Source organism: Pyrus communis, chromosome 3, assembly GCF_963583255.1.
Source record: "Pyrus communis chromosome 3, drPyrComm1.1, whole genome shotgun sequence".
NCBI classification, from domain to species: domain Eukaryota; kingdom Viridiplantae; phylum Streptophyta; class Magnoliopsida; order Rosales; family Rosaceae; genus Pyrus; species Pyrus communis.
The window spans coordinates 25,144,643-25,157,941 of record NC_084805.1 but is presented as its reverse complement, the minus strand read 5'-3'; the positions used below and the strand labels follow the sequence as shown (position 1 = coordinate 25,157,941).

The window sequence follows — 13,299 nt, the reverse complement described above, 5'->3', positions numbered from 1 at the left end:
AATACGATCAAATCCAATGGCAAGGGGCCACGTCAGCAGGCAAGGATCCTGGTGTATCCGAATCTGGGAATTCTGAAGCCACAGGTTGCTCGTGTGGCTGTGGCTCAAAAAGTTTATAACAATATTACGGGATGCAAAAGCTCATAAAATTATCACAACAAAAGAAAGAGAGAAATTGCAATACAAAATTCAGAAAATGGCAGCTGCCACCGTGACCACTTCTCTCCCACAATTCAACGGCCTCAGACCCAAAATCTCATTCTCCAATGCGCAAAGCATGGTAAGTTATTTTCAATGTGTTTCATGGCATGATGTAGAATATACGCTTAGGATTTGACGTTTGTCGACCTTGTCTATCATGTTTCTCGTTGCGTCATTGCAGATGTTAAACACAAAATATCGAGCGTAACATGTGTAGGGGTATATATGTTTTTTGAGTACTTGTAGTCTTGAATATAGTGGAACATAGAGGGGTAAATGTTATTAACTGTTTGAGCTACAAGCCATTTACGAGGCAAACTAGTGCGCAAGTTAAATTGATGCATTCCTCGTTTTTCAGGCAGTTGTTCAACCGATGAGGCGCAAGGGCCAGGGCGCTCTGGGAGCTCGCTGCGATTTCATCGGCTCACCTACCAATTTGGTAAGCAAATATTTCACTTAATTATATGCACAAAAACCAGATCATATAGTGGAATGTGAATGTGATTAAGTTACTAATCAATTTTGATTTGGACAGATAATGGTGACCACAACAACCCTAATGCTGTTTGCCGGAAGATTCGGGTTGGCTCCGTCGGCAAACAGGAAATCAACGGCAGGATTGAAGCTTGAAACAAGGGACTCTGGGCTGCAGACCGGCGACCCAGCTGGGTTTACACTTGCTGATACATTGGCCTGTGGTTCTGTTGGTCATATTATTGGGGTTGGAGTTGTTCTTGGCCTTAAGAATATTGGTGCCCTGTAATTAATAGAGGAAGATGTTTGTGAACTCTTGCACTGAATGATATTTCTAAGTCTTATATTCATAGAACATGGGCTAAAAATGATGACCTTTTCGTTTCAATACAACTGCTTAGCAATGTTCTAAAAGACGTCAGACGGTAGTCGGGCTGAGACCTAACTCATAGGCAAACTAAGCGGATTTAATTAATTTTATTCCATAACATATAAATAGGTGCCTACTTACACTCTAAAGAAAATATACTTGTATTGAGAATTTAGGAAAGTTAAAACTTAAAACCGTAATGACATTAGCATCATCATAGCCCAATGCAACAAAAATAAGAAAAACCTAAAACCCAAAACCAAAATTGAAAATTCAATAATTCATAATCTAAATTAACATCATCTTTCATCACAGATTAATCAATGATTCAATGAATCAATATGTGTAAGTGGCATCGTGCATCTAGAATTCAACACCATTCAATTGTAGCGTGAAGAAAATTAAAGATTAAAATATAAAAAAAAAAAAAAAAAAAAAAAATTGGAAACCTACTCACAAAGTTTGAGTAGGCTGCATAATGAGTTCAGGCGATGGCACGAGAGTCTAGGCATCCACATCTGCGAGAGACGTCATAGACAGAATCACAATCGGCACGAGCGGAGGCAAAGAGTGAGAAAGAGAGGGAGAATGCGTCTATGTGGAGAGACAAGGAGAAGAAAAACACGGAAATGACGAGATAAATAATATGGGTTCTTTTTAGGTAGGTTACCCAGAAAGCTCTCTAACTTAATTTAAAAGAATTAAACACAACGAAACCCTAAATCTGCATAGGCACCACCTAGCCTAAATCTGCCTAGGCCCTAACTGATTTTTCTCCACGTTTTAGCCTAATCACATCGGTCTTCTACTGTCCAACGCCTAGATGCCACCTAGACCGATATTTAGAAAAGTGTTGCTTAGTAGCTAATAGGTAGCTCGCTAACGAAAATAGTTTTTGTATAACGTGAAAAGTGAGATAGAGAGATGATTAGAGATATGAACTGCTTGCACAAAAATTTCTCTCCTAAAAAACTTCCTCACATTGGACCTTCTACCAATTACTTTAATTGAATTTCATGCTTATGGGATATTAGATTGGATGCTAGTTTTAGGTTATAAACGGGGTTTTTTGAGCTTTAAATATCTCTAATCTATTCTTTCCATCACTATATCCTACTAAGGATAATCTCAATGGATTTAGAATGACATATTGCGTCATATAAGTTGTTACAAATTGTATTTCTTGGTTGATTAAGTACCTTAAAACTGGGGCTGTGGTCGTTTTTGGCCTTAAGAACGTAAAAGGAACCCAAGAAGTATGAATTATATTGATTGAAACACCAACATCTCTTATTTAGTGGCACTTTACCTTTTTATGTTAGAAGATGTCCTTAATTCAATCTTCAATTTCTCGTTAAAAAGAACAACCTAAGTGTAAAAGAGGAAAAAAAAAACCCTAAACAAGACCAAAAGCAAGAAAAATACTAAAGTTGAAAAATAAAATGGAAATTGGTAAAATTTGACTTGGACATAATTTTTGAAAAACACACTATACGTATTGAGATATTATTGCGTGTCAAGTCGTCAACTTTTCTACACAACTACGTTTTTCTCTTTTATCACATGTACGTAACCAGTTTGTCATACTCAAAAGTCTATCCAATTCATTTTTTTTCCGTTAACACAAGAAATATTACTAGTTTAATTTACGCTACCGGAAAAATGAAAGATTTGAATCCGAGACCCGATAAACAGAGAAATCAGTTTAAATAAATTTTCTAAAGCGGGCCAAGTGGGTCATGAATCCAAAAAAATTTTGGATCAGGCCGACGCCCATAAATTAGCCTAACCGGATCGCACCCAAGTCCCGACAAACCCAGAGAGAGAGAGAGAGTGTGTGAGTGCTGCTGGTTAGGGCTCACTGGTTCGGCCTCCTCCACAAAACCAACCACCAACCAAAGCGATTTGCAGAAGAAGATGAGCGTATGGAACTACGTCGTAACGGCTCACAAGCCCACCAACGTCACCCACTCCTGCGTCGGCAACTTCACCGCCCCTCAGGAGCTCAATCTCATCACTGCGTACGTCACCACCCTCCAATCCCTCTCTCTCTCTCTCTCTCTCTCCGATTGGATTTCGAGTTTATCTTTCTGCTAGGGTTTCGTTAATGCGTTTTGTATCCTGAGGCAACCTCTTCATTTTCTCATATACTGGTAGATAGATATATGCCAGGTTAATTTTGGCTTAGATATTCATGCATTAAGTTGTTTGCAAGATTAAAATTTCAAAGCAAAAAAAAAAAAAAAAAAAAACTTCAGATTTCGGGCCTAAGGCGATTGAGTTTGGGGTATCCTGGCAGTTTTTCGAGCTTAGCGGTGCAATGCCCGGTGTTTTATGGGAAAACAATGAAATGTTTGTACTTGTAGCTCTGTTTAGGTTATCGAGATTATCATTTGATCTTTTAGTGGGGAGGATTCGTGCGGCACTGGTTCTATCGATAGTCTAGAATGCTTCTATCGATAGTCTGGAATGCTGCCATCGATAGAGCTTTCACGTCTGCGCATAACACGTAGATTCTTTATTGTGGTGTATATGGCTTCAATGCAAATTGTCATTAATCATACATCACAAATTTCGTTGATTAATCATATTATTTTGCAGCAAGATTTCTTGTCCAAAGTTCTATCTAGTTCATGATTGGATTTGGCTTCGTTAATCTTGATTTCAGGAAATGTACGCGAATTGAAATTCAGCTACTTACTCCTCTGGGACTGCAGGTATGTCAATCTATTTTGTTGTAGAAGAAAAACTGATAGATATTTTAAAGTTAATAGCTTACATGTGTGTCGTGCAATTAAAACCTCGGGTTCCAGGAATTGTATCGTTGTATTTTTAAATGTGAACTGTCCGGTGTCATTCTTGGGGAATTGTTGCTCTTCGGTATTTCTTGCACCTTTTTGGTAGTTGATGATGTTATGTTGACTTTCCAGGGATTTATAAGTTATTGGGAACAAATTAGTTATGATTCATCCAAGAATCAAGTTTTCAAACTTGAGAACTTAGTCCTTTGCATTGCATATACGTCGTCTCCTAATAAGAATTATCATCTACTCATTTCACTGAAAACTTAGTCCTATAAAATTATAGTACAGAACTAGTCAATAAGTTTTACTCGACCGTATGGAATATTATTTATTTCCGGCCTCATGAACCCATTTCATGGAATTTGAAATACATTTACAATGCACAATCGAATAAACTATATATTCCAATGTTGAATTAACGTTTGAACTTCTCTGATTTTTGTCTTTTTCTGCTATAAAATATCAAATTTGTAGCTTTGTTTCTGTTGCCATTTAAAAAACCATTAGCATGCATTAAGCTAAATTTTTTTCTCTATAGCCTATCTTGGATGTCCCAATATATGGAAGAATAGCGACGCTTGAACTTTTCCGGCCTCATGTGAGTATTTATTTCATATTTTTGTCTTGTTTCGTATTATTAATTTCCGGGCTTTAATTGTGTTTTTTTTTTTTCTTCGACAGGGTGAAACACAGGATTTTCTATTTATTGCAACAGAAAGGTACAAATTTTGTGTTCTTCAGTGGGATGCCGAAGCATCTGAGCTCATCACAAGGTTAGATATGCAAACCTAGTGAAAGTGGTTCTTGTTGTTTAAATTATTCACAAAAGTACATAGTAAATTCCAGTAATCCAGTCTTCTAGAAACATAATGATGCTTTATAGGTGGTGAATTCATTTTGTTGTCTTTTAGTTGTTAACCTTCAGTCAACGGTTTTTCTTGACACTCATTTTATATGGGCTGTAAATGTATCTTTTTGACAAATGCATGTCCTTGTCATGTAGGGCAATGGGGGATGTCTCAGATCGCATAGGTCGTCCTACAGACAATGGTCAAGTAAGTTAAATGATTCTACGACCCTCAATTCCTGTAGGTTTTTCTTGTTAAAACATTTATGTCTTTCTGGAGTTGAAGTCTAAACCATAAATATTACTAATGTACATTTTCTTTACCTACTATTTTTCTGCAGATTGGTATTATTGATCCAGATTGCAGATTAATTGGACTCCATTTGTATGATGGATTGTTTAAGGTATGTGGTTTTTAATCTTTTACTGGGAAGAAATATAAGGATCTTCATTTTGTCATCACATTTATAGTTTAGAAATGACACAATATGCTGTTGGTTTTTCAGGTTATTCCTTTTGATAATAAAGGGCAGCTCAAGGAAGCATTTAATATACGGTATATAGTAATATATATATATATTGTGGTTTAGTCTTCTTGTGATTAATTGACCATGACGTGTATTTAAAATTTAGTAATTTACTCAAATAAATTGATTACAATTTCTTGTTCCCTTCTTTTTGTGTGAAATTATAATTTCTTTTCACTCTAACTATATCTTTGGGTAACTTTTCAGGCTTGAGGAACTTCAAGTTTTGGATATCAAGTTTCTATATGGTTGTTCAAAACCAACAATTGTAGTTCTATATCAGGTACTAGTCATTCCTTTCATTGGGATATCAAGTTTATGTTGGGCTACCGTAGTATTTCTCTATCTTCTTACCACTTAAATTGTCTTAGTATCGTTTGTTCAAGTTTTCTGTACACTTTTCTGTTTGTTATGTTTCTTGTATTGGATTGAAGATTATTTAAGCAAAGGCTTAGGCAATGCCTATGTAAGAACCTATTAGTACAGCAGTTTCAAAATGGAAAACTTGATTAAAACAAGCGTGATCTGGTCAGTGATGTTGGTGTATTTCTACATATTTATACATAAACTATCTAAGATCCTTGTGACTCTGCTCCATTTCCAAGTACAGAACAGTGTTCATGTGTTGTGTTAGGGTATTGCCCATATAACATTAGCACATACTAAAACTGTGGGAGGCCTTTTCGGGTGGCAAAATAGTGTAGGAGTATTTCGACAAAAATTTTGATTGCCTTACTGTGGTTGAACTATTGCAGGATAATAAAGATGTTCGCCATGTCAAAACATATGAGGTTTCTCTGAAGGATAAGGATTTTGTCGAAGGTCCTTGGGCACAGAACAACGTTGAAAATGGGGCTGATTTGTTAATACCGGTTCCTCCACCACTCTGCGGTGTTCTTATTATTGGAGAAGATAATATTGTTTACCGCAGCCCAAATACATTTAAAGCAATCCCAATAAGACATGTATGCTATAGTATTATATGATGTTGTTTTGGAATTACGTGTTGAATTGGTTTTAGAAGTATCATTTCAAGTTTTTCTTTGTCATTGGTAATAGTCCATCACAAGAGCCTATGGGAGAGTAGATGCAGATGGTTCCAGGTATTTACTTGGTGATCATGCCGGGCTACTTCACCTACTTGTTATAACGCATGAGAAAGAAAAGTGAGGCCAAATACATTCTTGAAAACATCTGATTGTTTGTGGTTGAAGGTTATGGGTTTAGTTCCTCAGAGTTTAATCTACTCTTCTTCTTGCAGGGTGACTGGACTGAAAATTGAGCTCTTGGGGGAGACATCAATTGCATCTACTATTTCATACCTTGATAATGCATTTGTCTATATCGGATCAAGTTATGGGGATTCACAGGTGGGTACTCAGAACTATTGCTTGTTACTTGTTCTATTCTTAGCAATGAAAATTTGTTCTTCAAAGAATAAAAGCCATAAGTAATAGAAGGTACTGTACACAGTCTATAAAGATAGATATGAAAGAAAGTAATGTTTTAATAGTGCATTTCGAGTTTTAAAAGAAATAAAGATGTGTGGATATTATGATCAAAATTACATTGATACCTCACTAATGATTTGATTTATAATATATTAACACTCCAAAGTGTGTGAACACAGCTTGTAAAGCTAAATCTACAGCCTGATGCAAAGGGTTCATATGTGGAAGTCTTAGAAAGGTACGTCAATTTGGGGCCGATCGTTGACTTTTGTGTGGTTGATCTTGAGAGGCAAGGCCAAGGTCAGGTTGTAACTTGTTCTGGAGCTTTCAAGGATGGTTCTCTTCGTGTAGTTCGGAATGGAATTGGAATCAATGAACAGGTTTGACTTATTTAAATATTTTTGGTAATTGGTAAATGGTACCCAAAGTTTCATTTTGTACATTTGCGTGAGGTTCTTGCATGCTGACACCTGTTAACTTCTACCTTATTATATGACCTTGAACAGGCATCAGTTGAGCTTCAAGGTATCAAGGGAATGTGGTCATTAAGATCCTCCACTGATGATCCTTTTGACACCTTCCTGGTTGTAAGCTTTATCAGTGAGACAAGGATTTTGGCAATGAATCTTGAGGATGAGTTGGAAGAAACTGAGATAGAAGGCTTCTGTTCTCAAGTTCAGACTTTATTTTGCCACGATGCCGTCTGTAATCAACTGGTACAGGTAAGTTGTCTCTATATGCCATTGTTTCTTCTATGTTTTAATGCATATGGTAGAATATAGCAAAAGAAAGTACATTTATGTATTTGTTTTTCCTTTTTTATTCTACTTTTTATGTGTTATGGACACAAACACTAATTTTCAGTCGTCGGGAGGGCAAAGTTTTAAGTTCCTTCCCACCCTAATTTCTCTTCTACCATCCTTAGGGACACTTTAATAACTATTAATTTGAACATTGCTTGTCTACAATTTTCTAATAAATCACATCATACCTGTGGTAGTGGGGAAAATCTACATGATCTATTTCACTAGATTGTGTGGATGTCTTTTCAGCGACCACATTTATACCTCTTTTGTGTGATGTCAAGATTTTGAGGATATATTTTTGTTTTAGAAAATGTTCTGTATGTAAATAATCTGGATTCTAAAGGTGATTAACTTATTGATGATTAGCATGTATAGTAATAGTGTCTGTTGCATGCTGGCTGATGAATTGACATCACAGGTCACTTCAAGCTCTGTACGATTAGTCAGTTCTACAACCAGGGAGCTCAAGCATGAGTGGAATGCTCCAGCAGGCAATTCGATTAATGTTGCCACTGCTAATGCCACCCAGGTTTTGTTTCTACTTGTTCTCACTTTTAAGTTTGCAAGTAAGCTAATAAAAATTGTGTTTTTATATTAATAACTAATCATTCAAGCAAGGACCGTGGCAGTTTTAGCTGTGTCATTTAATCAAATCAGTTTTTTGCTTTTTGTTTTTTTTTTTGGGGGAAAATCTTGAGTGAAACACAAGGATTTAGGAATCATGTTCCCCTTCAATATTCAGAATATCTTATACTATTATAATCTAGAATAGGTGGTTTTTCGTAAGGGGCTTCTGTTGACTCCCAAAACCTAAGTTAATTCTCTTATTTCTTTGAAATTGGAAATAAAAAATATTTAATAGATTCTCCAGTGTGGATAAATCCGCTTTCTAGTCTCAGAATTGCAAATGAGTATACCATAATACTGTTTCCTAACATGGTATTGTTTCTTTTCATGGATGTCTGCATTAACATTTTGTTTCCTGATGCTGATGCGCTAACTTGTTGATTTAATCTACTTCTGTGACAGGTTTTATTGGCGACTGGTGGAAAGCATTTAGTTTATTTGGAAATAGGTGATGGGGTATTGACAGAGAAAAACCACACACAGTTAGATTTTGAGATATCATGCCTTGACATAAACCCCATAGGCGACAATCCCAACTATAGCCAGCTGGCAGCTGTTGGAATGTGGACAGATATTAGTGTCCAGATATATTCACTTCCTGACCTGAGCCGCATCACAAAGGAACATTTGGGAGGGGAGATCATACCTCGTTCTGTTCTTCTTTGTGCCTTTGAAGGGGTATGCCTGTGTTTGAGCCTACTTCACTAAATCGATTCTCAGTTGTACTCAATCCGTATTTCTCATCAATATTGGTCAGAAATACAATGTCTTTTTTGGAATTACCATTGGGGAGTGGCTCTTCTAATAGCATGTTTAACTGATTATGAATTTCATTATCATCATTTTCGAATTTACTAGAGAGTATGGGCCTATGTTGTTGCGTCAATCAATGTGGACTTCTGTAGCATAGATGAGGGAGTATTAGTTTGCACATCTATTGCTTTCTTTAGTTCATAAGTTTTTACTTTAGTTACTTGGTTATTGAGTAAGCTTTTTGATACTGTGTTTTTTTAATCAGATATCCTACCTATTGTGTGCCCTTGGAGATGGGCACCTCTTAAACTTTATTTTGAACACAAGCACTGGTGAGTTGACGGACAGGAAAAAAGTCTCGCTTGGGACGCAGCCCATTACACTCCGTACCTTCTCATCCAAGGGTACTACGCATGTATTTGCTGCATCAGATAGGCCAACTGTCATCTATAGTAGCAACAAGAAATTGCTTTACAGCAACGTAAATCTGAAAGAAGTCAGCCATATGTGCCCATTCAACTCTGCTGCTTTTCCAGACAGGTACTTTTCTCTTTCTATTGATCACTCGTAAAATACAGATAGGATCTTGGTTTGGTGGATACGAGGTTAAGTGTATGTCCAAATATCTTATCTTTTTCATACTTTCAGTTTGTAATCCTCTATTACTTATGTGATGGTTGCCATTTTATGTAAATTATCATACCAGGATGGTTTATAGTAGTCAAAATAATGAGTTAGATTCCAAATTGATTATTAGAGTTACCCGTTGTTGGTGTGATACAATGCTTTATTATAGCAGCTGACCAGATGTCGTATATGCAATTAGCATGTTTTAAATATGTAATTGAATAAAAATTATGTAAAATATTAGAGCAACTGACCAGATGTATATTAGCATGTTTTAAATATTGATTTAAATGAAAATTTACATAAAAGTACTGGTCTAGTTTCAACTTAGACACAAACATAAGTTGTTTTTTTCTTTCTGTTCTGTTACTTCATAGGTTTGACGGGGAACTCTTCCCCCAGCCTCCTTAAACTGTCAACTTTCAAAGTAAACAGTTTTCCTTTTATTTTTCCTTTCTCATGACAACAGCCTTGCAATTGCTAAGGAAGGTGAACTTACTATCGGCACAATTGATGACATCCAGAAGCTTCATATTCGCTCTATTCCCCTAGGCGAGCATGCACGACGTATCTGTCATCAGGAGCAGTCCAGGACTTTCGCCATTTTGAGTGTGAAATATAACCAGTCTAGTGCAGAAGACTCAGAAACACACTTCATCCGATTGTTAGATGACCAGAGTTTTGACCTCATTACATTTTATCAACTGGACACTTTTGAGTATGCCTGCTCTATACTTAGCTGTTCTTTCTCAGATGACAGTAATTTATATTACTGTGTCGGGACTGCATATGTTCTCCCGGAAGAAAATGAGCCAACCAAGGTAAGATAGGATTTTAATTTACTGGTTTTAGGGCAGAAATCTCACTTGAACTGGTGGTAACTAGCTGATAATCTATCCTCCCTCTGTAAGCTGACAATATTGTATAATTGTAGGGCCGCATTCTGGTTTTCATTGTTGAAGATGGGAAGCTGCAGCTCGTTGCTGAGAAGGAAACCAAGGGGTCTGTTTACTCGTTGAATGCGTTCAATGGCAAGTTACTTGCTGCTATTAATCAGAAGATACAGTTATACAAGTGGACTCTGCGGGACGATGGTACTCGTGAATTGCAATCGGAATGTGGACACCATGGCCACATACTTGCCCTTTATGTCCAGACTCGTGGAGATTTCATCATTGTTGGGGACTTAATGAAGTCAATTTCTCTGTTAATGTACAAGGTAAGAAAACTAATTTTCATGCCTCTGCATGCCATGGATTAGTACTTAATCAAAGTAGTAGCAGTAGTTGATTTGCTTAATCAATGCCTCATAAGAAGAGTCCCCTCTGTGTCTGCTAGTCCATCGTGCGACATGTTTTAATGTTTTGTCTTGGTAATAGTGAGGTTCTCTTGTTGGAATTTGTAGACCCTGATTTTACTCTCTTGTTGCCCTCGGTCCGTCCGTAAATTCATCTCCCCTAGGTTTGGTAATGTTAAACATTGTTCTCTTTCTGAGGCAAAATTTTTTGTTCTTGTATTCAGCATGAGGAAGGTGCCATTGAGGAACGAGCCCGTGATTATAATGCAAATTGGATGTCTGCTGTAGAGATCCTCGACGACGATGTTTACATTGGAGCTGAAAATTTCGTCAACCTGTTCACTGTTCGTAAAAATAGTGAGGGTGCAACTGATGAGGAACGGGGCCGCCTTGAGGTTGTAGGTGAGTATCACCTAGGCGAGTTTGTCAATAGGTTCCGGCACGGCTCTCTTGTCATGCGGTTGCCAGACTCTGACGTGGGCCAGATTCCAACTGTCATCTTTGGCACCGTCAATGGTGTAATTGGAGTAATTGCCTCACTTCCTCAAGAACAATATGCATTTTTGGAGAAGCTCCAGGCAAACTTGAGGAAGGTGATAAAGGGTGTTGGAGGGTTGAACCATGAGCAGTGGAGATCATTCAGCAACGAGAAGAAAACTGTAGACGCGAAAAATTTCTTGGATGGCGATCTGATAGAATCGTTCCTTGATCTCAGCCGTAGCAAGATGGACGAGATCTCAAAACAAATGCGCGTTTCAGTGGAGGAGCTCTGCAAGAGAGTAGAAGAAATGACAAGGCTGCATTGAGTTGAGACCTTTAGTTTTCGATACCACAGGTGGTACATATTGAGACTGTATCTTCGATCTGTTGTGTAATGTACTGTGAACTTGGGAAAATGCTTCCTTTGAGTTTTACGGTAATTTTATTCGGTAATTTTGTTTTGATTGAAACCATTGAAATCGATGGAATGGATCATTTTTTCTTCTTGAGAAATTCATCTCCAACGGGTAGAATTTGACTCTGAATTTTTCATTTCTTACACCATACTTTTGATTATCCGTTTTAATCCAATCTTCCGTACCAATTATGGATCATTGAGTCAGATATTGGACTGGAAATACTGAAATAGTGGTGTGGGACGTTGACCCAAAAATTTGTGCCCGGAAAAACCCTAAATCTTGTTAACAGTGTTTTTTGTCCTAATGCATTTTCTACTCATGATGTTCAACTTAGAACGTATATTTAACATACAATCCGTCTGTAATATTCAAATCAAATATGAATATATGTAGCTAATTTCTTTTTGCCAGACGAGGCTACGAGCGTTGAATTGCTTTTCTAGAAAATTCAAATTCCGACACATTTGTAAAAACCACGCCCAAAAAATGAATGAGGACCCTCTCCGGATCCTCTTTGTGAGAATCCCAGATATCTTTTAATCGTGTCCGTTGATCGTACCTCGTGCGGTCAATTTTCGTCAGGTATTGCTTGTGTTCAATTTTAAATAAAAAATTTTAAATGTTTTCTAACCGCACGATGTACGATGGATAGACACATTTAAAACACCCCTAGAATCCTCACAAAGAGGATCCGAAGAAGATCTATTGGCAGAAAAATATATTTTATTTAGCCGACCCTTATTTTATTAATCAACCTATTTCCTATTTTCTTTAGCGTTCAAAAATGGACACCAACAGGGCAAAGATGGTTCCATCAACCATGTCATCTGCTCAAGAAAATCGTAGTTTTGTTGCCCAAGAAACTAGTGATGATTCCGAAGACGAAAAACCTATTGCTGCTTCTCGACTGGTCAGGACCCAAGTATTATCCATCCGCGGTTCTCATGCAAACAGTGATGATTCCAAAGGCGAAAAACCGATGGTTACTGCCAGACAACTGGTGAAACCTTCTCAAGATTCGGAGGACGACGACGATAAACCTTTATCATCAAGGCTGCTGCTAACTCCCAAGTCCAAGTATGAAAAGAGGAAGAGACCCCTAGATCATAGGGCAAATTCTTCACCTAAAAGGCCGAAAGTTTCACATGCTTGTTCTTCAACATCTACCCTAAAAATTAAGGAGGAAAAAGATGACGACTTGATTCAAATTTCCCAGAGGATCAAGGAACCTACGTTGTTGACAGAGAAGAAGGCAATGAAAGTCGGTTCATCCTCCACCAGGAAACCGATCAAAAAGGGCCAAAATGGTTTGAAACTTTCGAGTTGCCCTAAGTCGACGAATGTGCTACCGAGCTCTAATGATGAGCAGAAAAACTGCAGACATCGGAAACATGGAGATGGGCATGAGAATGAAAGAGGATCTGAAAACAGTGGCGCTGGGAACATCGAAACTCAACTATCTTGACCCTAGGATCACGGTTGCATGGTGCAAGCGAAATCAAGTTCCAATTGAGGGTATGTTCAACACCACTCAACTGAGAAAGTTTGCTTGGGCAATGACCGTGGATCGTGACTTCAGATTCTGATGTTTGGAGATTAATTTTTGTATCGTTTGT

The 13,299-nt window shown here is 37.5% G+C and overlaps 2 protein-coding genes across 3 annotated transcripts; both read left to right on the top strand.

The window, feature by feature from the left end:
• The first annotated feature begins 50 nt into the window (after window positions 1-50).
• LOC137727445 (photosystem I reaction center subunit psaK, chloroplastic-like) lies at window positions 51-1,030 on the top strand. Of its 2 annotated transcripts, none has more exons than XM_068466304.1 (3): window positions 51-280; window positions 560-640; window positions 737-1,030. In XM_068466304.1, exons 1-3 carry the CDS (start codon window positions 197-199, stop codon window positions 962-964), a joined length of 393 nt encoding a protein of 130 aa, XP_068322405.1. In that variant the 5' UTR covers window positions 51-196; the 3' UTR covers window positions 965-1,030. The 2 variants fall into 2 exon arrangements, with proteins under 2 accessions (XP_068322405.1, XP_068322406.1); XM_068466305.1 differs by having other exon boundaries at window positions 139-284; window positions 564-640.
• Window positions 1,031-2,870: 1,840 nt separating this feature from the next.
• LOC137727443 (DNA damage-binding protein 1-like) lies at window positions 2,871-11,769 on the top strand. The gene is made up of 19 exons (XM_068466302.1): window positions 2,871-3,066; window positions 3,714-3,762; window positions 4,388-4,447; window positions 4,531-4,622; window positions 4,853-4,904; window positions 5,038-5,100; window positions 5,203-5,252; window positions 5,431-5,506; window positions 5,979-6,188; window positions 6,283-6,389; window positions 6,485-6,593; window positions 6,854-7,054; window positions 7,181-7,396; window positions 7,899-8,009; window positions 8,510-8,785; window positions 9,126-9,400; window positions 9,957-10,308; window positions 10,422-10,706; window positions 11,009-11,769. The coding sequence occupies exons 1-19, from the start codon at window positions 2,963-2,965 to the stop codon at window positions 11,588-11,590; spliced, it is 3,270 nt and encodes a 1,089-aa protein (XP_068322403.1). The 5' UTR covers window positions 2,871-2,962; the 3' UTR covers window positions 11,591-11,769.
• The last annotated feature ends 1,530 nt before the right edge of the window (window positions 11,770-13,299 follow it).

Excerpts from the sequence above, each read along its gene's own strand:
- LOC137727443 (XM_068466302.1), top strand. The coding sequence starts at position 2,963 with ATGAGCGTATGGAACTACGTCGTAACGGCTCACAAGCCCACCAACGTC. Across the intron at positions 3,763-4,387 it reads TTACTCCTCTGGGACTGCAG|CCTATCTTGGATGTCCCAAT; the intron begins GTATGTCAATCT and ends TTTTCTCTATAG. Across the intron at positions 5,253-5,430 it reads AAGGAAGCATTTAATATACG|GCTTGAGGAACTTCAAGTTT; the intron begins GTATATAGTAAT and ends GTAACTTTTCAG.
- LOC137727445 (XM_068466304.1), top strand. The coding sequence starts at position 197 with ATGGCAGCTGCCACCGTGACCACTTCTCTCCCACAATTCAACGGCCTC. Across the intron at positions 281-559 it reads TCTCCAATGCGCAAAGCATG|GCAGTTGTTCAACCGATGAG; the intron begins GTAAGTTATTTT and ends CTCGTTTTTCAG. Across the intron at positions 641-736 it reads TCGGCTCACCTACCAATTTG|ATAATGGTGACCACAACAAC; the intron begins GTAAGCAAATAT and ends TGATTTGGACAG.